The 24,976-nt window shown below is 41.9% G+C and overlaps 2 protein-coding genes across 2 annotated transcripts in view; both read left to right on the forward strand.

Annotated features, from left to right (window-relative positions):
• Positions 1-2,387: 2,387 nt before the first annotated feature.
• On the forward strand, positions 2,388-12,833 carry fpgs (folylpolyglutamate synthase). Its single transcript, XM_021601761.3, has 15 exons — positions 2,388-2,612; positions 3,699-3,827; positions 3,948-4,001; positions 4,151-4,215; positions 5,302-5,416; positions 5,977-6,054; positions 6,559-6,620; positions 7,767-7,869; positions 8,109-8,186; positions 8,448-8,595; positions 8,749-8,832; positions 9,188-9,338; positions 9,503-9,578; positions 10,534-10,600; positions 11,050-12,833. Exons 1-15 carry the CDS (start codon positions 2,469-2,471, stop codon positions 11,430-11,432), a joined length of 1,737 nt encoding a protein of 578 aa, XP_021457436.1. The 5' UTR covers positions 2,388-2,468; the 3' UTR covers positions 11,433-12,833.
• A 1,136-nt stretch (positions 12,834-13,969) lies between these two features.
• The window catches only part of gpr107 (G protein-coupled receptor 107), a 32,494-nt gene continuing 21,487 nt past the window's right edge, over positions 13,970-24,976 (forward strand). Inside the window, exons 1-8 of the mRNA XM_021601762.3 lie at positions 13,970-14,146; positions 14,552-14,674; positions 14,851-14,901; positions 15,034-15,125; positions 21,520-21,668; positions 21,879-21,910; positions 24,400-24,456; positions 24,552-24,662. Coding sequence (XP_021457437.1) covers positions 14,048-14,146; positions 14,552-14,674; positions 14,851-14,901; positions 15,034-15,125; positions 21,520-21,668; positions 21,879-21,910; positions 24,400-24,456; positions 24,552-24,662 — 714 coding nt within the window. The 5' untranslated portion in view covers positions 13,970-14,047. The remainder of the gene's footprint in view (positions 14,147-14,551; positions 14,675-14,850; positions 14,902-15,033; positions 15,126-21,519; positions 21,669-21,878; positions 21,911-24,399; positions 24,457-24,551; positions 24,663-24,976) is intronic.

Raw genomic sequence — 24,976 nt, forward strand, 5'->3', positions numbered from 1 at the left:
TAATCAATAAAGGAACGTGTCGAATAGGGATTCAGTGTTCCAGAGACTCTTGGTGGCCAATGTGCGGAAAGCGACAGCATAGTCTGCAGCACTACAGGAGTCTTGATGTTGGAGGAGTAGCTTCTGAGCAGCCCCTCTCCCGGACAATGGAGAATCTACCATCTTTTCTACCTCCGCCATGAACTCCTCCAGACTGAAGCACACGGTGGATTGTTGCTCCTACACCACCATAGCCCAGGCGAGAGCCCTCCGGACATCAGCATTATCAGGTACTCTAACTTTGAGCGGTCCAGGGGGAAAAGAAGGGGGCTGCAGCTCGAAGATGAAGGAGCACTGGGAGATAAACGCCCAACAGGTTCCTGAATCTCCATTGTAGCGCTCCGGAGGAGGTAAGCCGGGTTCTCGAGGAGCCTGGGGAGACCCGCTGCTGACAGCGGGGTTACTGTGAGAACGGCAGGCAGGCTCAGGGTAGGCAGAATGGTCAGAACTGGGTGGACTAGAAAACAGAAACTAGCGATACTGGAAAACGGGAAAACACACTGGTAAGACAAGACAAGACGAACTGGCAACAGATAACAGCAAACGCTGGTATAAGTACACAGGGGATAATGGGAGAAAATGGGAGACACCTGGTGGGGGTTGGAGACAAGCATGACAGGTGAAACAGATCAGGGTGTGACAAAACGTCACCTTTTATTGTGATATTGAAGTAATTAAAGGTGTGGAGAGAAAATATTTGAAAACTGACTTCAATATTAAATGGTGCTATAAAAATGTCCTGCAGTGAATTACAAAGTATTGGTTTAGAATGGCAATGAAATATTAACTGTATTGTAACATCCAGCTCGGTCTCGGATATTCATGGAGAAATGGGACTTATATTACTTTGAATGAACAATGTTATAACTACAATTTGGTGCCCATGCTTTTCTATAACAAGTCCCTCACATGTACACGCCTCTCCGATGGCCTTAATGACAGTTCCGACACCAATGTAGCAAATTTGGGGATAACCCTGACTGGGTCTCGAACCCAGTTCCAGTGACTGTCAACCCAACACCTCAGCCGTTACACCAAGAGATCCACACCTTTTGACAGGGTCACTACGACATTGAGGTCGTTCCAATATCCTCTCTATCACCTGTGGCAAACACAATCAACCTGAAACAAACACACTCACAACATTGCCGATACTTGTCACCAGAAATCAATGTTACGGATTGCACTTTTAAGCATCTTTGACATGACCCATGACGCCAATTCAACGTCTACTCCACATTGGTTCAATGTAATTTTATTGAAATGACTTGGAAACAACGTTGATTCAACCAGTGTGTGCCCAGTGTGGAGGTTTCAAGATTGTTTCCTGTCCTGGATTTATTTTTTACATCCACTTTGATATACCACTGTATAATTAAGCAATAAGACCCAAGAGAGTGTGGCTGTTCTTAATCACAACATGAAGCGAAGTGCCTGGACACAGACCGTAACCGTGGTATATTGGCCATATACCACAAACCCCAGAGGTCCTTTATTGCTGTAAAAAAAAGAACAGTAAACAAGTATTTTTGTGTCATACCCATGGTATCTGATATACACACGGCTATAATTTCCAATTGAGAGACTAAAATTGGAATGTGCTGTATATGATTTGGAAAAGGTCATGTTTTTATACCGCTCATAGTAGTATGGTGCCACCTTGTGGAATATTTTGAAAGGAAATACTTATACACCAATTCCTCATCCATAACAGTAGATGACAGTAATTGATACAGCTAAAGAGAGAAAACAATACTAAAAAAGCCATTTCCAGGTCCTACAGAAATTTCTATGAATTGGCAGCTAATTAGCATTTCATTTTTGAGGGATAAATACAGGCAAATATATTGATAAAAGTCACCTTGGCCATGTGTAGGGTAAACCTACACAATACACAAACCTTAGTTTAAGTGTTTCTAAAATCCCCCATGGGAAAAACGAATGGTGTAAAAATTATTGGAAACATTTCCCTGTTTGACCCTGAGGTTATATGGGTAGTATGACTCATAATGCGGTACTCTATAGATTCCTACCAATGGTGTGGCTCTTTCACTGCTCCTGGCATCACTGCACCACCACTGTCCATATGATTCAATTAGCCACTGACTTGCTCATTTGCACCTTCACATCCACCTCCTCTCTCCTATGAGCATAATGTGTAGAACATCATTAGATACAGCTTCAAAAATGTTGCTGTCTTTTTTTAAGAGAAACGGGGCTGGCAGGTAGGATTTAGTTCCTCCTTGTTTCTGGCCCACACTCCAGTACAGTAGGTGGCGGTAATGCACCATAGCGTTGGATGCCAACCGCCGATAAACCCCACAGAACAATACATTTCTCTCAATAGGCGTGGCGTGACGACATCACGTTCTGACAGGAATATCGCCCAAATTTGGCGGCAGTTTCCTGTGTGCGTTTACACAAGCCCCATGATGGTAAGCTTTTCTCGCCTGTTGGAGCGGAGCTCCGTATTTGCCGCGTTCCTCCGCCAGAAGGACTGGTCGTCCAAGTTTACCACAGTGAAGTGTTCAAGTACAAAGGCAGAACCGCTACTTCACAGAATGGAGTATCAGGTAAGATACTGTGGCTATCATCTACTAGCCAATGTGCTAGCAAGTTAACGTACTATTTAACGTTACCTCGCTAGTTTGACAAGTTTATGGCTCACGTTCAACTTGATCAACAGCTTGCTATACATACAAATAAATGAGAGCCATTTTCCTACTTCGCCATCTATCTAGTAATCATTTACCTTCAAATCAGCAAACTAGTGTTCGCGTGCAAGGGACAAATACTATTACAACTCCCGAATGGACTGGCTTTGGGGTGGACGTTAGCTAATCTGCTCTCTGTTGCAAGTTATGAGGCTAGGCAGCATGGCGCGGGTCAGTTTTAGCAAACTTCTCAGCATAAATGTTTTCCTCAAGTTATTTGTCAAAAATAATAAATACTCCGCTGAGCAATTTGATATTTTGTTAGCCTACTTAAACTAGTTAATATGCAAACCCCAACGCCCCAATTAAAAAGGTGTGCACTGTTCAGACAGTAAACGTAGCTGCTGTACCAAACATACCTGCTCAACTTTCACTTACTTGCAAGCTAGCCATCTCCACAAACGGTCTCTACTATCTAGCTGGATAGCTCAGCCCACAGGCTACGTGTGGCTGGTGAAGTCATGGTGCGAGATTATTAACAAAGTAAATATAGCTACCATGGTAAACTCATGCATTCAACAGACAGTGACAGTCTTCTTAAAGTTTAGACCACTGCGCCTGGCATGTGAAATGATTTTGTTAATGTAAGCGTTTTCTCCCCGTTATCAACTATAGTCTGAATGAAACACGTGTGTGCATCAAACACTACGAAAGTGGAATTGGCAAGGTTTTAATTTCAATTTTTTTTACAATTCTGGGGCGGCAGGTAGGCTAGTGGTTAGAGCGATAGACTTGTAACCGAAAGGTTGCAAGATCGAATCCCCGAGCTGGCAAGGTAAAAATCTGTCGTTCTGCCCCGAACAAGGCTGTCATTGAAAATAAGAATTTGTTCTTAACTGACTTGCCTAGTTAACTAGGCAAAATAGGTAGGTAAAATAAAATGCAATGCCATCCAGAGATATTAAAAACTATTTGGACTCTTGTGTTTTATTTCTGCCACTACAGGACGCAGTATGCACCCTCAATACCCTGCAGACCAATGCCTGTGCCCTGGAGCAAGTGCGTCGAGAGCGGGGTCACCCTCAACTCCAGCTCCAGGCCATGAGGGGCTTCCTGGAGCGAGCAGGCCTGGTGGTAAATATATTCTCCAGCAGTGTCTACCCCTACCATTTATTCTGTGTCTACCCCTAACATTTGAAATGGTCAAGAATTGATTATCTCCTAATCTAAATGTTTTCCCATTTTGATTCCAAGGTGGAAGAACTTGACCATCTCAATATCATTCATGTCACAGGAACGAAAGGCAAGGTGTGTGGAGTGTGCGTTTAAATCCACTAATCTATGAGATAGACCCAAGCTCGTATCTTGTGCAAAGTTTGCTAAACAAATGTCGTAAACAACTTGTTATGGCATTGTTGGAAGAAGGTGAGTAATGTTTCAAATGTTTTATCTTTCAGGGGTCAACGTGTGCCTTCACAGAACAAATACTGAGAAGTTATGGTTTTCGGACTGGATTTTACAGGTACATATCCAGAAGTATCAAATCCAGAGCAGTCCTAACTACAGCAAATTAATTGAGAGAAAAAAAGGACTGTTTTTGATGCAGAGTTGAGGACATTTACTTGTGATTACCAGCCTCATCCAGTTAACCCAGCCATAACCTGTCATCTGATTTCCTGCATGAAACATTATTCAGTAAGTTCACTGACTGCTGAGCCAACGTTCTTGTGTAGTAGTTACAGAGCAGTGGTCATGATCGACTGTGGCTAAATCGAGTGTGCCTATTGCGCTGGCCAATCGGATAGCTCAAATCACCAGACGGCATCCACAACCCTGGCCACAGCCTATGTGTGATTTCAAAACTTTTTTTAAACCATGGCCAGAGACTGTCAAAGAATATAACAAAGAGCTGTGGCTTTTGAGTGAGTTCATGTCTGTTTTATTCAGCTCTGTTAACACCTTTTACATTTTTTATTAAACACTACTACAAAACACAACGCACTTCCCCCTACATCCACTCTCGCTGCAATTAATGATTAGCCAAGTGTATCTATAGCCCTGGGTTTCTATTGTTATTAGCAGTTTGTCTATTTTAATATTCAGGAATATTTCACTTTCTTTGGTCATAGGAACAGCATGAATTTGTGCATGATGCAGTGCAAGACAACTGGGAACTCGGAAATCTCCACCTTCAGTGCGTTCAAGACAACTGAGAAAAAATGATCCCACTGGGAAAATTTGTTTTGAGAGGTCATCCAAGTCGGAAATTCTGGCATCTTTCTAGAGCTCAGACTTTCCGACCTGAAGATCAGACGTTATGATTTTACCTAATTTATTTTTTGCATAAACCTCATTCATACAGAACTGCTTTTATTAGGTTAGTGTTAGATAAACATTCCCATGTTTTAGATTTTTAAACCTTCTGAAGATTTATTGGAGAAACGAGACTCATTTTAGTCATAAGAAATTGAGAAATGTTTCAGTGAATTTCTACTCTACTGCAAAGGTTCGCTTACCATACCCCTATTTTTAAGAATTAATCATCCTCAATTATATATTTTAAGTCATGTTTTTGACTGTTAACACATTTCTTTTCTGTCGATTGCAGTTCCCCACATTTGGTACAAGTCAGGGAGAGGATAAGAATTAATGGAAAACCAATCGGCAAAGAACTCTTCACAAAATATTTCTGGCAGGTGTATGGACGGCTGTATGAAACCAAGGTAGTTGTGGAAAAAGGTTACGATTCCAATTGTAGTGACGGTTTGGAGTTCTGCTTTCTGTGCTCCTGGTCATTGACCTCCAAGGAGAAGGTGTCCTTAATGTGTTTCAGAATATGACACATTCTCTCTTTTCCTGTAGAGAAAATAAAATGAATAGATTCTTCAAATATTTTTACGTTGGACGTACTAATAAAGTACCACTGTCTGAACTGGAAACTAAATGAGTTCTACTCATACATTTAAAATAGCAGGGCCCTTCACAATTTGCCTGTAACCGGTATACATCTGGGTTTGGGCCATTGCCTGTAATTCAGCCCGCTTTACCTTGTGTAGTATTCCTGTCTCTAGCCGTTAGAACTGATAATTGAGTTTAGGAAGAAAATGAAAAACCTCTCGTCCTATAATGACCAGTGCATGCATGTGTGTCATATGATTTGTTGTAGATGTCCCATGCTGTAGCTGTCGCCCTTAAATGAGGTTGCGTATTTGCTCTTTGAGATGTTGAAGGGATACTACGAAGCTGTTATAGTAATATCCTGTTGACCTTTGACCCCTCTCAGGACACTCACGGGGGGAGTATGCCCGCTTACTTCCGCTTCCTGACAATCCTGGCCTTCCACATCTTCCTGCAGGAGAAGGTAGGTCGCTATAACCAGTGTACCACATCTCTCATATCAGGTCCTGTATTCCCATCATACCTCTGGTGTCCCTGTGCAGCATTGCTGGGGTGTCTAGGGCTGGTGGGTGCTCCCTTTCCCTTCTGTCCTTGTTCAATTCTTCACACACCTGATAGGATTGGCATGAAAAAGGAGACAAGGGGCCCCTCATGTTTTGCAGACACTATAATGCATAGTGGTGACCTTTCTTTAATTCATTTTTTATATTGGTGGTTTTATATTGGTGTCTTCGTGGCTACTAATGAGTCACAACCTGTACTGGTAAACATTTCTGATGAGAGTTATGGCCTATCTGTCACAGGGTCAGATCGACTCATCAAATCAGGAAGTTAATTACATTTCATGACTCAATTCTTCTTGGTAAAATAAAAAAATGGCACTCATCAATTCTTTCAATTGACCTCTTGAAATGACTGAATAGAAATGTGGGTTGAGCTCAGCCACCCATATTGTCTTGTGATGCAGGTGGACTTGGCAGTGATTGAGGTTGGGATTGGTGGAGCCTACGACTGCACCAACATAATCAGGTAAGAAGCATGTAGTTGGATCCTATGGGATGGGAAATGAACAGGATTTAGTTCAATGGTCCGTAATGGCCGTTAATTAGATTAGAAATAGATCTCTTTGATGATGATGCAGCTGATGTAACCATTCCCTCTCATGGAATCCCCCTCTGCAGCATACCCTAATTCCCCTCACTGTACCCCCTGGCTCAGTTCCAAAGTCTCTAGTGACTACTGCTGTGTGCCTAATGTCTCACTGAACTCACTCGACAAGCCCTTCCACCATTTTGTCCTATGGTGCGACCTCGTTAACAAAGCGTGACTGACTGTCTCGTCAAGCCTCCCATTTGTCAGCAGCCCCATTTTGCAATGAAAGGTCTCCATTTATTGTTAGTTGATAGAGCGAGAGAGACATTAGGTGCTATTTGAAGAGGGTTGTTGAGAACAGACTTTTAAATGAGTTAGACTTTCAAAAGATGTGCAACGCAGGCACAAGCATTCAGGTTTTTGATAAGCTTATCTAATTCTAACTATGTATGGAAAACATTTTCTACGCTGGACAAATTATTAATTTGACTTGCCCCTGTACTTTCCCATAATTGAGATGCAACTCATTCTCGCCTGTAGGAACTCTCCATGGTCAGATCAAAGCTAGTACTACACTAGATGGTCACCAACAAGAGAACTGGTAGATCTGACATGCAGTTAATTTCTGTTCTCACCCTTCACCCGCTGGTTACACTTTCAAAACAAGTAGCTAATACAAACTAGTTAAAGGTAGACTCAGCGCTATGACGTAGATGCAGAAAGTAAACCACCTAGTGGGTCAATTTCTGAAACCACTAAGAGCGTTGAAACAGGAGGCTCAACTTCTCTGTTTTGTTCCCGTGGCTACTACGCTGTAACAGTGTGAAGTGAAGCCGTACGCATGCGCAGATGATGTGAGATCGGAGTGTTGCCTGTCGTTCACTTCTACCACATGGCTATGTCATTTAGTCTACCTTTAACATGAAATCTGTTTAAAAATGTAATTTATGCCGCCTCTGCATGCAGTATCGTACAGACCATTTATCTCACTTTCCCTGCTGTATAAACAAAGTTATTTTGTGTGACGATCCATTGAGTCCACTGAACTCTGTAGTCTATGCTCTGTATGTCCTCCTCTGACAGGAGGCCGTGGGTGTGTGGCATCGCCTCCCTGGGTATAGATCACACCTCAATACTGGGGGATACCATCGAGAAAATTGCCTGGCAGAAAGGGGGCATTTTTAAGGTTAGATTGCAGTACAGTTTGACTCTTGCTTTGTCAAGGCCGCACTTTTGATACATTCTGACACAGAACATTTTCAGAACAGCACCTCTAGAATGTTACAAAGTAGCCTCAATTGAGGCGTGGTTGTTTAATGCATGTAGTAAAACACCAAGAAAGACACAAGTGTTCACATTTTGACTATGCTGAAATAAACAGTAGGAGTTACTGACGTTATTGAATTATTTCTCGTGTCTCCTCAGCCAGGAGTTCCTGCCTTCACTGTGAAGCAACCAGACAGCCCTATGGTGGTTCTCAAAGAGAGAGCGAAGGAGATTGGGGTGAGAGCCAATAAAGAAGTCATAAAACAAGATACAACATTGTCTGTAGACAGTTTGTAGATACCTGGCCTACAATGACGTATGAACACAATGTTTCCCCTGTATTTATTTAGCAGTGGTGCCCCACTCATTTTGGAGTGAAATGTCACATTTCAGGGTAACACAATGGCATAATATTGGACTTTGATGTGAATCTGTCCCTTGGACTGTCCTTGAATAACTTTTACTATTTCTCCTACCCTCTCTCTTCCTCCTCCTCAGTGTCCTCTCTGGGTGTGCCCAGAACTGGAGGAGTACCCTGCTGACTCGGGACCTCTGCGTCTGGGCCTGGCTGGCCACCACCAGCGCTCCAACGCCTCCCTTGCCCTGCAGCTCAGCCACAGCTGGCTACAGAGACGCTGCCTTCCTGGTAGGTGGGAGTGAGTGTTTGAGGCTGGTCTGGGGGTGGTAGGGTAAAGGAACAACCTGGGTGTATACAGGTGTGAGATTATTGGACATGGTATGTTTTGATTGTGTGGTGATTTCAGGTCATGTGTATTCCTCATCTTCTACTCTTCTGTAGACCAGAGCATCCCTTCCCCCGCTGGCGAGAGTAAAGGCGTGTCACCGGCCGCTGCCTTTCAGCCAAGCCCCATTATGGCGAAAGGTCAGTTCAATAGAACAACTCCAACACACTCACCTGCAAAATAACAGCCTCCGGTGAAACCCACGGGGGTGAACAGTCACCTGAGCATTGATAGGTCATGAAAATACTAAGTGTTTTTCTCTGAATTTGAGGATTGTGGGGTGCGGGTTGAATTACTAATGGCTTTATAGCAGAGGACTAGGTGGACTGTATATCAAGGTCCATGGTTCGTTCCCCTGTTTCAGCACCAACAACCAAGGAAGCCTCCAGCGCAACTTCCTGCTTACACCTATCCAATCATTTTAGATCTGCAGTAGATGCTAGGGTCCCATTTTGGTATTCAGCAACAGTACATCACTTTCCTCTTGGGCGGTAGGGCTGGAGGAGACTGAATGGCCGGGGAGGACCCAGACTCTGAAGCATGGCCCAGTCACCTACTTCCTGGATGGGGCCCACACCACCCGTAGCATGCTGGCCTGTGTAAGCTGGTTCAGCGAGGTTGCCTCTCAACACGAAAGAACCACAGGGTCAGTATCTGCGTGTGAGTTTGTGCTCCACTAGGTCTGTGTTGTCCTGTCAATTGTAGTCTATGCACCTTACCATTTGTTGAGCTCTGCAATTCAAGCAAAGTCTGTCAGTTGATAATCTCTGGTATCCTAACCGTATACCTACCCCCTATGTCTCCTCACAGTGGTCCTGTAGTCAGAGTGCTACTGTTCAACGCCACAGGGGAGAGAGACTCTGCAGCCATGCTAAAGTTACTGGTTGTGAGTACCCTAGGCTAGGTTAACTGTCCAACAACGATAAGTACTAAACATTCAATCAATGTGTCCCAATCACAAATGTCAGCCCATCTTGCTGTGATGGTATTGTCATATACAGTGCATTCGGAAAGTTTTCAGACCCCTTCCCTTTTTCCACATTACAGCCTTATTCACAATGGTGAAACAATTATTTCATCCATCTACACACAATACCCCATAATGAGAGGGAAAACATGTTTTTAGAAACATTTGCAAATGTATTACAAATAAACAGATGCATACAGTTGAAGTCGGAAGTTTACTTACACTTAGGTTGGAGTCATTAACTCGTTTTTCAACCATTCCACAAATGTCTTGTTAACAAACGATAGTTATATCAAGTTGGTTAGGATGTCTACTTTGCATGACACAAGTCATTTTTCCAATAATTGGCAGAATGGGAGAAACTCCCCAAATACAGCTGTGCCGAGCTTGTAGAGTCATACCCAAGAAGACCCTACTGGCAGCGATTTACAAAGGCGCTTCAAAAAAGTGCTGAGTAAAGGGTCTTAAATACTTACTTAATTGTGAGATTTAAAATGTACAAACATTTCTAGACATGTTTTTGCTTTGTCATTATGGAGTATTGTGAGTGGGGGACAAAATAATTGAATAAATTTGAGTAAGGTTGTAAAATGGAAAAATTCTAGGCGTCTGAATACTTGATGAACGCACTGTATGGACAGCAGCTAGCCTAGTGGTTAAGAGCAGTGGGCAGTAACAAAGGTCGCTGGTTCGAATCCCCAAGCTGACTAAGTGAAATCTCTATGTGCCCTTGAGCAAGGCATCTAACACTAATTGCTCCTGTAAGTCGCTCTGGTTAAGAGTGTTTGCTAAATGACTAAAATGTAAAAGTATGTGCCATGCTAGTAGGACAACTGTAACTGATTTAGTTTTTTTTTCTATATTGGGATTTCAGCCGTGCCATTTTGACTTTGCTGTGTTCTGCCCCAACATCACAGAGGCCATTGCATCATGTAATGCAGGTAAGGCTATCACATTGTGATTTTTAGCCAGGCATAACATGCATCAACTACTTTGTCAATGACTGCGGCTTGACAGATCAAACGGTAGCCTGGTATGACTAAATGAATAGCTCTGCTGTTGTAATTATGCGTCGCGATCTGTGTTAATCATTGGTGTGGATGTGAGCATGTTCTCACTTCACTGTCAATGGAAGGGCAAAGAAAGATGTTGCTGTGTTATTAACATGGTGTCCAAACCAGCAAACATTGTCATAAATCTATTGGCCGAAGTGTTGCTTTTATGTTCTGGCTATTAATGTTTGAAAAGTGAAACTAAAATTAAATTGTTCTGCATGTGATTTCCCTTTGACAATCTGCCATTTTAAATTATACCCATTTTGATTCTGGAAGAATCTAGCAGAGTAGCATTGTGTAACCTTTACCCCCGAATGCCTTCCCTCTCTCCTCAGACCAACAAAACTTCAATGTCTCTGTGGAAAACATGCTCACCCGTTGCCTGGACAACCAGAGGAGCTGGCGCCTGCTCAACGGCCAGGAAGAGAAGCCCGGCGACCAGCTGCTCATCTCCCGCAATGTTCTCCCACTGGTGGCAGCCGAGTGCTGCAGCAAAACCTTAGTTTTCCCCTGCATCCTCAGCGCCCTCCAGTGGCTCAGCCAGGGCAGGGACTCTGTCTTGGCACATCCGGACAAGAGGGTCATCCCCGTCAAGCCCAGCGTGACTGCCAAAGCCGCTCCGCTAAGAGATGCCACTGGCATCCACGTCCTCGTCGCTGGAAGCCTCCATCTGGTTGGGGGCGTCCTGAAACACCTTGACCCTTCCTTTGCCTCTTAAAGGGATGGTTCTGTCAGAACAGCAATAGATCAGATTGATTTGTCTGGTAAGCAGAATCAAGAAGAAACCCTCTCTGGAGAGAGCTAAATGCTGGGATATCATGCAGCCTAAGGGGAAGCTTGTTAGCTATGCTTACTAGTAGGTTATTCAATTTGTACCAGGCAACAGGGTTTTGTGTTACCCCGAGTCCTTGGTAAGCATAATAGAAATGGCCATTGCATTTCAATTGATAGAGGGCTCTGGCCAATACAAGTTCATGTCAAATGTTTTAGCCAGTACCACACACAGCCTTACTGAGGATCACACGTTTATTTTATTGTGACAGGGAGTCATTTTGAGACTGGTCTCTTTTACAGATGAGCCCAAAATGAAATTTTAAAATATATACACATCAGTACACTATGAAAAGAACCAGAGATACAGAACAATCAGTGTAAGGTTCTGGTACAAATTCCAGATAGACACCAAAGGAAGCTTAAACTATATGTATTACACACAAACTGGATGCTACAGCTCCATAGCACACAAACCGGTCACACATGCATATATATTTATGCCTTCTGGCTAGGTGGGGTCACCTCTTTGGGTCTAGGATAAACAGTCAGTCAGTGCTGGGCAAGAACTCTGTTCCTCCCCCTATTGATGTTAGCATGAGTCCAGATCCTTTGTGGGCAGGTGTGTGTAAGAGAGACTAGTCTCTCACACACAATCTAGCCTCCCCTGCACTGCAATAAATCTCCAGTCCCAGCATCCTAACCAATGACAAGTTATTACTACTAATTAATGGATTATGCAATTATAAACTGGCTCATGCAACACATGGATTCAAGTCAAATAGTCTCCAACAATAGAAAACATATTAACCTTAAGTCTTATATTTGAAGCCAAAACTGTTTACATGGCCTCTTGGGGGGTTAATTTGTGCGCCTTCTAGTATGACACGGGTGTTTACTGTTATTGTTTACGTGAAGTGGTATTGTGCTTTAAAAGCGTTTGAGAAGACGGCAGTGGGACGGTAGGCCCCGAAAATGACAGGTAATCCAAAGAAAGTGTGGAAACGGTTAGTCAAAGGCCTCACTCTTTCCACCCAGTACGTTTCTTTGGGTTGTGTACAAGAATGGCTTTCTTTCCTGTCCGTTCATTGCTACCAATAAGAGACACATAGGGAGAGTGTTGCAACATGAACTGGATTTCTTACAAAGAGAACAGTTAAAATTTTGTTTCACTATTTCTTAGTGAGATCCTCATTTGCCGATCTCGCGGACTTGCATTATGTTGACTGTATTCTTAAACATTTCAAATGTGCTTCGTGTAGCTATCATTGTCTTGGTAAATCAGATATTCTCCCTTGTTAAATAAAAATGTAACACCTCTACAATAAAACTAGACCTTTAGCATTGAGCACGATGTCAACTAACATGTCTGTAAATTACTCTAAGCTGTCATAATTGATAAGTCTTTTATACTGCAGTTGCTTTGTGACATTAACATTTCAAAATGTTCACTGCCTTGTAAATGTGTGTCTGTACGTCCACTGTAAAGAAACACACAATCACACTCTAGAGGTAGGGTGTATTTGTAAGTCTGTATCTGTTGCAAAGCTTTTTGCAATAGGACCAGTCTTAATCTAGCAACCAAATGGAACAAAACCGGGAGGGACCTACCTACATTTGTCAGTTTTCTGTTGTGGAGGAATGCAAAATGTTTGACAATGGAAACTGACTAATGAATACATCTCCCCCCCCCCCCCCCCCCCCCACACACACAAAAAAAATCACCGGGGGTGTGTGTACTCACTAGGAACCCAACGGAATAAAACAGGGAGGGCTCTACATGAATTTGTCCAATAGAAAGTAGAAACTCTTGTTTCCTGTTGCAAAACGTTTTGGACTAATGCTTATACCCAAAGTATCATGGAAATTAGCGCTCGATTTGAGTGATTGGCCCTGTTCTAGTCTGACATTGCAGTCATTGCTGCAGTACACCCAGCAACTAATGGGTGACCTATTATCGACTGCACAGCCAGGTATAAGATTGCTACATTATATGCTACAGGTAGCTGATATGATCCAGGCGTCGTACGATCTGGCAGGTGACTGCAATGTAGTTGGCCTGGAATGCAGCCAATATTTCTCTGGGGTTTAGAAACTGCTAGACTATTCCCAAATCTCTTTCAAAGTGGTCTTAACATTTCAGAGAAATTCTATGGTTTTAAATGTATGTGCACTTCAGATAATTAAATGAATCATTAACAGGTGTGTTTTCTTATGCATCATATTGTCCAGTTTGGGAGCGCTAGTATTAATGTGGTTACTGCATTTTCAACTCTTTCCATAATTGATATTTGGTGATTGACTTGCTTTGTACAGGGCCTGGAATGTAGCCAATGTAATGAAGATGAAATTGTTTTACATTCTCAATGTTTCAAGCAGAACATGTAATTTGTTGTTAAACAAACGAGGAAAAGTACCAAAAACACAAGGAAAAATGTATTACCCAAAACAAAAGATTAACGCAAAACAAGAAAAACGTACGACGTAGCAGAATTTTTTTTATGCGTCAGTGCGTAAATCCTGCCGGAAGTATGTTTCTTGCAAGTATGCTTTTTTAGAAAAATGGCGACCGACAAAATATATATGTTTACGGCTACTATTGTGTTATTTTTGTTATTTCTCAGAGAAAGCCATTGCAGGTTACATCATCTTAAACTCGAGGTAGGTTTATTTGTCAGTTTCATATGGCCGCTTACTGTCATACAAGTGAATAGAGTTTCATGCCAATCAGACCTAGCTTCTAGCTAGCTAGCGGTTCATCATAATAAATGCATCGTCTAGTGTAGCTAATTACGCGTGGATACGACATAAGGTCGCAATACTTGCTCGTCTCTAATTGTATTTAACATGTTATCCACTGAGCGTTTTAGCTAACAAGCAACACTTGTTAGCTATGTTGATATTGATTTAATAGCTGGTCACCTTGTACTATGATTTGAAAATGGTAGGCCACAGTTATTGACCAAGTGTGGTGGCCAGCTAATCTCTAATGCACTGATACTACAATGTCAATTAACAGTGACCTTGATCAAAATCAAATGTTGTTTGTCATGTACATTCTTTCAGGATGACATTCGACAGAAAGTCCACCTGAACACTTTTGGCTTCTACAAACATGGTTACATGATAGTGAATATGTCCAGTCTTACCCTTACTGGGGAGGATCTGGACAAGATTGACAGCTCCACGGTAAGATCCATTTCAATATCTGTCAGTGGTCTGTTCAATAACTGTTCTGGGAATTGTCATTGCATGAGAAGTCCCATTGGGAAATGATGTAGCCAGGTACATTTAATCTTCTTATTAACAAAATGCATGGCTCTGACCAACATCTATTTTGTAATCTTTGCCTGTTTCCTATTCAGGTTGGATTCAGTCTGGATAGGACAAGCAGCAATGGCTTCTCTACGTATTTAGTGAGTATCCATTCTAGTCTAAGATCTGTTTGGTGTTATTACTGAAGCTTTTCAACATGGACTAGGCCTACACAGGAGGTACTCCTACTAACAGGATGAGATCAATAATGTCTGGTGTGTGTGTGTGCACAGGATGATCAAGATCTGGACTACTGTGTCCTTAAGAAGTCTCCCAGCAGTGACGTCGCTGTGGCATTGCTGTTATTTGACTTCAAGAAAAATGAGTGAGTTTCTATCTGACCGCAGGGAACCCCATGTACCCTTCTACAAAGAGTTACCATTGTTTACAAATAGTTTTTTTAATTTAATCAGGCTAGTCAACTTGATGGCTGTGGTTTTACAGTCCACTAAACAATTGTGCTATTATGTTTTTTTCCCACATTATTTCTAACTTGTTTTATACATAATGTTTCTGCCACCGTCTTTTATGACTGAAAAGAGCTTCTAGATATCAGGACAGCGATTACTCACCTCGTACCGAAAGAAGATTTTTTTCTTTAACGAGTCGGACACAAAGGATTTACTCCAGAGAACCGACAAGGCCCTCATCATAATCTCATTCGCAGGAGAAAGAGACAAATATATATTGGGGATGTAGGTCTGGGTGCCTTGTAAGGATCCGACGACGAGTGGGTAATCTGCCTTTGTACGTTGGCAATCATTGGATTAGAAAATAGACTCACTACGAGCACGTACATCCTACCAACAGGCATTAAACTGTAATATCTTATGTTTCTCGGAGTCGTGGCTGAATGACGACATGAGTAACATACAGCTGGTCAGTTTTACACTTTTTTTTGGCAGGATAGAACAGCAGCCTCTTGTAAGACAAGGGGTAACGGTCTATGTATATTTGTAAACAACAGCTCGTGCACGAAATATAATGAAGTCTCAAGTTTTGCTTGCCTGAGGTAGTTTCTCATGATAAGCTGTAGACCACACTATTTACCAAGAGAGTTCATCTATATTCTTCGTAGCTGTCTATTTACCACCACAAACCGATGCTGGCACTAAGAGTGCAGTCAATGAGCTGTATATGTCCATAAGCAAACAGGAAAATGCTCATCCAGTGGCGGTGCTCCTAGTGGCTGGGGACTTTATTGCAAATCTGTTTTACCTCATTTCTACCAGCATGTTACATGTGCAACAAGAGGAAAAAAACTCTAGAACACCTTTATTCCACACACAGAGACGCACATGTACAAAGCTCACCATACATTTGGAAAATCTGACCATAATGCTATCCTCCTGATTCCTGCTTACAAGCAAAAATGAAAGCAGGAAGCATCAGTGACTCGGTCAATAAAAAAAGTGGTCAGATGAAGCAGATGCTAAGCTACAGGACTGTTTTTACAGGACTGTTTTGCTAACACAGACTGGAATATGTTCCGGGATTCTTCCGATGGCATTGAACGTGGTCCAAAATACTTCTTAACAACTTCTACCCTTCTATAAGATTCCTGAACAACTAATCAAATGTGTCATGTCTTTGGCTATGCCGGATTAAGTGATATGACATGCTATTCTATAAAATCCTTTCTCTGTAATTAATATTACCTGATTGAGCTAATCATGTAAATGTAATTAACTTCTTATGGCTGGGGGCAGTATTGAGTAGCGTGGATGAATAAGTTGCCCAAACTAAATGGCCTGCTCCTCAGTCTCAGTTGCTAATATATGCATATTATTATTAGTATTGGATAGAAAACACTCTAAAGTTTCCAAAACTGTCAAAATATTGTCTGTGAGTATAACAGAACTGATATTGCAGGCGAAACACTGAGGAAAATCAAACCAGAAAGTGGCTTCTATTTTGAGAACTCCATAGCCTGCCTTTGCTCCATTTAAAGGGATATCAACCAGATTCCCTTTCCTATTGCTTCCTCAAGGTGTCAACTGTCTTTAGACATAGTTTCAGGCTTTCATTTTGAAAAATGAGCGAGAAAGATAACATCGCGTCATTATATGGCCGGGTGCCAGCAGCGTTTTTTTATGTGTAACAGAATTTGGGCAGCCATTGCCTTTCCCTCTCCGACTGAAAAAGACATTTGCAGTTGATATATTATCGATTTATATAGTTTAAAAGCAACCTGAGGATTGATTATTAAAAACATTTGACATGTTTCTGTGGACTTTACGGATACTACTTGGAATTTGTCTGCGTTGTCGTGACCGCTCTTTCCTGTGGATTTCTGAACATAACGCGCCAAACAAACGGAGGTATTTTGGATATAAAAATCATCTTTATGGAACAAAAGGAACATTTATTGTGTAACTGGGAGTCTCGTGAGTGAAAACATCCAAAGATCATCAAAGGTAAACGATTAATTTGATTGCTTTTCTGATTTTCTTGACCAAGCTACTTGATGCTAGGTGTACATAATGTTTTGTTGAGCGATCGATAAACTTACACAAATGCTTGGATTGCTTTCGCTGTAAAGCATATTTTCAAAATCTGACACGACAGGTAGATTAACAATAGGCTAAACTGTGTTTTGCAATATTGCACTTGTGATTTCATGAATAGAAGTATTTTTAGTAATATTATTTGAATGTGGCGCTATGCAATTCAGCGGTTGTTGATGACAATTATCCCGTTAACGGGATGGCAGCCATAAGAAGTTAACTAGAAAGTCGGGGCACCACAAAATAATATTTATAGAGCTGTTATCTTCCGAATAAACTCTTAAAGACCTAGTAATATTTTACATCAATAGCAGTCAATATTAATCGTCACCTTATTTCAGTCTCATCTGAAAGTTGTAAATTCTTGGTTATCTTCACGAACCCTGGCTAACAAGTTAAATCAGCAATACAAAATTGGGTTTAATTATTTATTTACTAAATAACTAACTAATCACACAGAATTACATATACTCAGAATGAATCATACCTTGATTACAAATTATGTCAAAGGAAAACGTCCCTAGCGGACGGAACAGATATGACAGCTGGTTACACAGAAAAGGGGGCTGGGTTTGAGTGAAAGAGCGGGAAGACTGAAGAACAAAGGGAGAAGCGATGTCTCTATCGGGCCGTAGGCAGCTACTCTATCGCCCAAATGGGAAATGGGTTAGAATTTAGAATTACCGCCCATTTGGAAAAGGAAAATGCAATAAATATTTACTCTGAGCTTCGGTGGGTTGGTTGAAAATGCTGGTCGTGTTGGCCAACAGAGATCTTCCTGTCCTCTGAAGAATGTCTCTGCTGGTAAATTGAATACGTTGTAGTAACGTCGTTGTGTGGTAGACGGGATACTCTGTCTGTTCTTTCCTAGCCCACGTTTGCAGCTGCTGTTGCTAACTCAACGGCTAGGAGGTAGCGAATAAGAGTTCAAAGTTCATACCATTCGCAACCAAAGCTCACGCTGAGGTTGGCTTCGTTCTGTAGTTATTATCTGAACCCTTCTGACATCGGATCGTCATCCTAATGTACCCGGAACAGAAAGTTACATTTTCGTCAAGGGCTTATATAGTGGAGGGAGAAGGTTGTGTTTCAGTCTACAACCCATGTCTCTTCACAGGGGCGGGCCACTGATTGAGCAGAGCCCTAACCTTATGAAAACCTAAATCTCTCATTTGGAAGCTAAAATTACATTTCATCTGGTACCAAATAATTTTATATTTAAACAATTGAATTGCACCACAATTCCATGTGAATCTGATAACTATAATGTGTTGTAGACTTTTCCAGATACAGTCATCAGTCATAATGTCTCAGATGACAACCGAACTGACATCATATTCATTAAGTACCAACGCATATTTTCAACTGGTTCTATTACTGAAATATGGTTCCTTTCCCTCCACTTGTTTGATGTTTCCCAGACTCTCTGTTTAACAAAGGCTAATCAAGAGTCCCTCTGTAGAGTCAAGAGAGAGGGAGGGAGAAAGGTATTTATGGGGAGGGTCATAAACCTTACCCATAGGCCAACGTCATGACAAATGGCTACCCAGACTATTTTCATTGCCCCCCACCCCTTTTACGCTGCTACTCTGTTTATTATCTATGCATGGTCACACTAACTCTCTTCGACGTCTATATATTACCTCGACTAACCGGTGCTCCTGCACATTGTCTCTGTACCGGTACCCCCTGTATATAGCCTCCTGCTATTGTTATTTTACTGCTGCTCTTTAATGATTTGTTACTTATTTTTTACTTAACAGTTATTGTTCTTAGCTGCATTGTTGGTTAACTTCTTACGGCCGGAACCCTCGACAACATTCCGCTGAAAAGGCATTGCGCAAATTTCAAAAATATTTTTTAGAAATATGTAACTTTCTTACATTAACAAGTGCAATACATCAAATGAAAGAATCTTCTTGTTAATCTACCCATCGTGTCTGATTTCAAAAAGGCTTTACAGCGAAAGCACAACATATGATTATGTTAGGTCAGAGCCAAGTCATAAAAACACACAGCCATTTTTCCAGCCAAAGAGAGGAGTCACAAAAAGAAGAAATATAGATCAAATTAATCACTAACCTTTGATCATCAGATGACACTCAAAGGACATCATGTTACACAATACATGTATGTTTTGTTCGATAAAGTGCATATTTATATCCAAAAATCTCAGTTTACATTGGCACGTTACGTCCAGTAATGTTTTGCTTCCAAAACAAACATACGGTGATTTTGCAGAGAGCCACATCAATTTACAGAAATACTCATAATAAACATTGATAAAAGATCCAACTATTATACATGGAACTTTAGATAAACTTATCCTTAATGCAACCGCTGTGTCAGATTTCAAATTAAATTAAATTTCAAATTTAAATTACAAATAAACTTTACGGAAAAAGCATACCATGCAATAATCTGAGTACGGAGCTCAGAGACCAAAACAGCCAAAGAGATATCCGCCATGTTGTGGAGTCAACATTAGTCAGAAATAGCATTATAAATATTCACTTACCTTTGATCTTCATCAGAATGCACTCCCAGGAATCCTAGTTTCACAAATGTTTGATTTGTTCGATAAAGTTAATCATTTATGTCCAAATACCTCCTTTTGTTGGACTTGCACGCGCGTGCAAGTCCAGCCGAAAGGTCAGACGAAAAGTCAAAAAAGTTATATTACAGGTCATAAAAACATGTCAAATGAAGTATAGAATCAATCTTTAGGATGTTTTTATCATAAATCTTCAATAATGTTCCAACCGGAGAATTCCTTTGTCTGTAGAAAAGCAATGGAACGCAAGCTAACTTTCACATGACCGCGCGTCACGAGCTCGTGGCAATCTGCCAGACACCTGGCTCAATCCCCTCTCATTCGGCCCTACTTCACAGTAGAAGCATCAAACAAGGTTCTAAAGACTGTTGACGTCTAGTGGAAGCCTTAGGAAGTGCAACATGACCAATATCAAATCAAATTTATTTATATAGCCCTTCGTACATCAGCTGATATCTCAAAGTGCTGTACAGAAACCCATCCTAAAACCCCAAACAGCAAGCAATGCAGGTGTAGAAGCACGGTGGCTAGGAAAAACTCCCTAGAAAGGCCAAAACCTAGGAAGAAACCTAGAGAGGAACTAGGCTATGTGGGGTGGCCAGTCCTCTTCTGGCTGTGCCGGGTGGAGATTATAACAGAACATGGCCAAGATGTTCAAATGTTCATAAATGACCAGCATGGTCGAATAATAATAAGGCAGAACAGTTGAAACTGGAGCAGCAGCACGGCCAGGTGGACTGGGGACAGCAAGGTAGTCCTGGGGCATGGTCCTAGGGCTCAGGTCCTCCGAGAAAGAGAGAATTAGAAAGAGCACACTTAAATTCACACAGGACACCGAATAGAACAGGAGAAGTACTCCAGATATAACAAACTGACCCTAGCCCCCCGACACAAACTACTAGAGCATAAATACTGAAGGCTGAGACAGGTGGGGTCAGGAGACACTGTGGCCCCATCCGAGGACACCCCCGGACAGGGCCAAACAGGAAGGATATAACCTCACCCACTTTGCCAAAGCACAGCCCCCACACCACTAGAGGGAAATCTTCAACCACCAACTTACCATCCAGAGACAAGGCTGAGTATAGCCCACAAAGATCTCCGCCACGGCACAACCCAAGGGGGGGCGCCAACCCAGACAGGATGACCACATCAGTGAATCAACCCACTCAGGTGATGCACCCCTTCCAGGGACGGTATGAGAGAGCCCCAGTAAGCCAGTGACTCAGCCCCTGTAATGGGGTTAGAGGCAGAGAATCCCAGTGGAAAGAGGGGAACCGGCCAGGCAGAGACAGCAAGGGCGGTTCATTGCTCCAGATATCACACTGTATCTTCAATGGGGAATGAGTTGAAAAACGACCAACCTCAGATTTCCCACTTCCTGGTTGGATTTTTCCTCCGGTTTTCGCCTGCCATATGAGACATAATTCAAACAGTTTTAGAAACTTCAATGTTTTCTATCCAAATCTACTAATTATATGCATATTCTAGCTTTTATGGCTGAGTAGCAGGCAGTTTACTCTGGGCACCTTATTCATCTAAGCTACTCAATATTGCCCCCCAGTCACCAAGAAGTTAAGCAGCCAAACAAGTTATTGCCACCGGCATGTTATACCATAACTTTGGCTAAACATGTATTTTGTTTGTGTGTGACTCAGGGTGAAGATGAAGATGTCATCTGAGGAGAATGTGTTCCCTGACATCCTCCCTGGCCTCAAAGAGACAATAGGCATTGAGACTGGAGCTGACCAACAGAAACATGTAAAGGGGAAAGATGACACAAACCCTGTGGGAGACCATGGTGATGGTATGGTTCCTCATTACAGTTCATACATTTTTATTTAGGGCTGAATAAATACTGACTTGAGATAAGGACATGTTTTAAACTTGCTTTGATGGTAGATTTACACCAAAGTTCGAGGTAGCTGAGGAATTCTGCATTTGAGCAGTGTAAGTTATGACCAATGACCATATATTGTTTTATCTGTTGTTCTCAATGTTGTCATTTGAATCCTAGGTGAGAGTAAACCCAAGCGGGATGTTGCAGAGGTAAGAATATTCATATAACATATCTGAACTCAAATATAAAAGCGATGTGAAACAATTTCAAAGATTTTTCTGAGTTACAGTTCATATGAGAAAATCAGTCAATTGAAATAAATTCATTAGGCCCTAATCTATGGATTTCACATGCTTGGGAATACAAGCATTCATCTGTTGGTCACATATGCCTTTAAAAAAAAATGGTCCAGGATTTTGTCACAGTATTTTTGTACATTCAAATTGCCATCGATAAAATGCTAATGTGTTCGTGGTCTGTAGCTTATGCCTGCCAATACCATAACCCCACCAATATGGGGCACTCTGTTCACAACGCCATAGACATGTTCTGCGGTTGTGAGGACGGTTGAACATACTGCCAAATTTTCTAAAACAACATGCGGCTTATGGTAAAGAAATTAACATTACATTCTTTGGCAACAGCTCTGGTAGACATTCCTGGAGTCAGCATGCCAATTGCACGGTACCTTTAAAACTGGCTTTGTGTTGTGTGACACAACTGCACATTTTAGAGTGGCCTTTTATTGGCCCCAGTACCTGTGTAATCATCATGCTGCTTAATCAGCTTCTTAATCCATCCACCTGACAGGTGTGGCATATTTATCTTGGCAAAGGAGAAATGCTCACTAACAGGGATGTAAACAAATTTGTGCACAAAATTAGAAAGATAAGCATTTTGTCCATATGGGAAACTTCTGGGATAATTTATTTCAGCTCATGAAACATGGGACCAACACTTTACATGTTGTATTTATACACTGCTCAAAAAAATAAAGGGAACACTTAAACAACACAATGTAACTCCAAGTCAATCACACTGTGAAATCAAACTGTCCACTTAGGAAGCAACACTGATTGACAATAAATTTCACATGCTGTTGTGCAAATGGAATAGACAACAGGTTGAAATTATAGGCAATTAGCAAGACACCCCCAATAAAGGAGTGGTTCTGCAGGTGGGGACCACAGACCACTTCTCAATTCCTATGCTTCCTGGCTGATGTTTTGGTCACTTTTGAACAGATGAAAGCAGGTTCACGCTGAGCACATGTGACAGTCTGGAGACGCCGTGGAGAACGTTCTGCTACCTGCAACATCCTCCAGCATGACCGGTTTGGCGGTGGGTCAGTCATGGTGTGGGGTGGCATTTCTTTGGGGGACCGCACAGCCTTCCATGTGCTCGCCAGAGGTAGCCTGACTGCCATTAGGTACCGAGATGAGATCCTCAGACCCTTTGTGAGACCATATGCTGGTGCGGTTGGCCCTGGGTTCCTCCTAATGCAAGACAATGCTAGACCTCATGTGGCTGGAGTGTGTCAGCAGTTCCTGCAAGAGGAAGGCATTGATGCTATGGACTGGCCCGCCCGTTCCCCAGACCTGAATCCAATTGAGCACATCTGGGACATCATGTCTCACTCCATCCACCAACGCGACGTTGCACCACAGACTGTCCAGGAGTTGGTGGATTCTTTAGTCCAGGTCTGGGAGGAGATCCCTCAGGAGACCATCCGCCACCTCATCAGGAGCATGCCCAGGCGTTGTAGAGAGGTCATACAGGTACGTGGAGGCCACACACACTACTGAGCCTCATTTTGACTTGTTTTAAGGACATTACATCAAAGTTGGATCAGCCTGTAGTGTGGTTTTCCACTTTAATTTTGAGTGCGACTCCAAATCCAGACCTCCATGGGTTGATAAATTTGATTTCCATTGATAATGTTTGTGTGGTTTTGTTGTCAGCACATTCAACTATGTAAAGAAAAAAGTATTTAATAAGAATATTTCATTCATTCAGATCTAGGATGTGTTATTTTAGTGTTCCCTATTTTTTTTGAGCAGTGTATTTTTGTTCCGTATAGATACTCTGTCACCCTTTGACCTCAACCAATATAAGAAAATAAGTATCTGGATCTCAATCTTGCTCCCTCGTCCATTTACCCATGCCGACGGCACGCAATAAAAAAAGTACATATTTTTCATTGGAGCCCTGGTGTCTGGCGGTTTTGTAAGCAAATTACAAAGCTCTTGGGATCATACCCCATTAAAATTACGTGACTGTGTTTCCTGGGTCATAATTTATACAGCTTTGCTCTTGCGCATTTAAATTGAAGTATTATTCAACAAAACGTTTTGTGAACTTTTTGTGAAACAAGTTTATTTGCACAGCAATTCCAACATGCTTTATCTCTGGGTTGGACTGTCCCTTTTTTTCCTCTGAAAACTGTTTAAGTGGTTTTGATTGATTCAGTGGATTTGATTCACCAAGGGACCTGTTCTCACTTATCTATGTCGGTCTGTCACCAAATAGAAATTGTACAGGAAAACCAGTTGCTCCCAAGGGCTGCATCCCAGATAAAGGGTTTTACCCAGTTACTAATTTAGCCAAGGGTTTGTGAATGAGGACTTTTTAAGGATTGCGATCCAGCCGTCATTTCATCAACGCACATCTTCTGATCCCACTCTCTTGATATTCACAGAAAAAGTCTGAAGTGCCTTTTCCACTCCATAGAAACAAAGAAGTCTTCTCCTTTCAGGTAAGGCTCGTTTCACCAGGCTAATATAATTTCTTTAGCTTGAGTTGGGCTACACAGATCACAGGGTTTCCCCCCCCCCCCCTCCCTGCGTGCAGTTTCACTTCAACGTCAGCACAGACGAGCAGCAAGGCCTGTACAACTTCTACTTCCACAACTGCTACAGCAAAGACACTCAGATGGTTAACCCCCTCCGCTTCAGCATTGAAGTGAGTGTGTTTCTTTCACCCTCTTCGTAGTTTTCTTTTGTTGCAAGTTGAAGTTTGTATCTGGTTTATCGGGTGGGATTTTTCCTGATTTGTCAGGACATCATTCCCTATTCGTACGTCATTGAAAGGGACCTAGCCCCATACCAATATCAACTTTTTCCTAATTTTCTATGTTGTCTAAATCACATCCTGAACATTGTTTTATAATAAAATTAAACATTATTCATTAGCCACACTTTTAGCTCATATTTTAGCTCATTTGTGTCTGAATGGTCAAATCTTCAGATTGCTATATCTACTGTATAACCAACATT

This window comes from Oncorhynchus mykiss, chromosome 5, assembly GCF_057628025.1.
Source record: "Oncorhynchus mykiss isolate SJ-2025 chromosome 5, ASM5762802v1, whole genome shotgun sequence".
NCBI classification, from domain to species: Eukaryota; Metazoa; Chordata; class Actinopteri; order Salmoniformes; family Salmonidae; genus Oncorhynchus; species Oncorhynchus mykiss.

Coding starts and splice junctions, on each gene's coding strand:
- fpgs (XM_021601761.3), top strand. CDS start 2,469: ATGATGGTAAGCTTTTCTCGCCTGTTGGAGCGGAGCTCCGTATTTGCC. Junction 3,828..3,947: donor TGGAGCGAGCAGGCCTGGTG/GTAAATATATTC, acceptor TTTGATTCCAAG/GTGGAAGAACTTGACCATCT. Junction 4,216..5,301: donor TTTCGGACTGGATTTTACAG/GTACATATCCAG, acceptor TGTCGATTGCAG/TTCCCCACATTTGGTACAAG.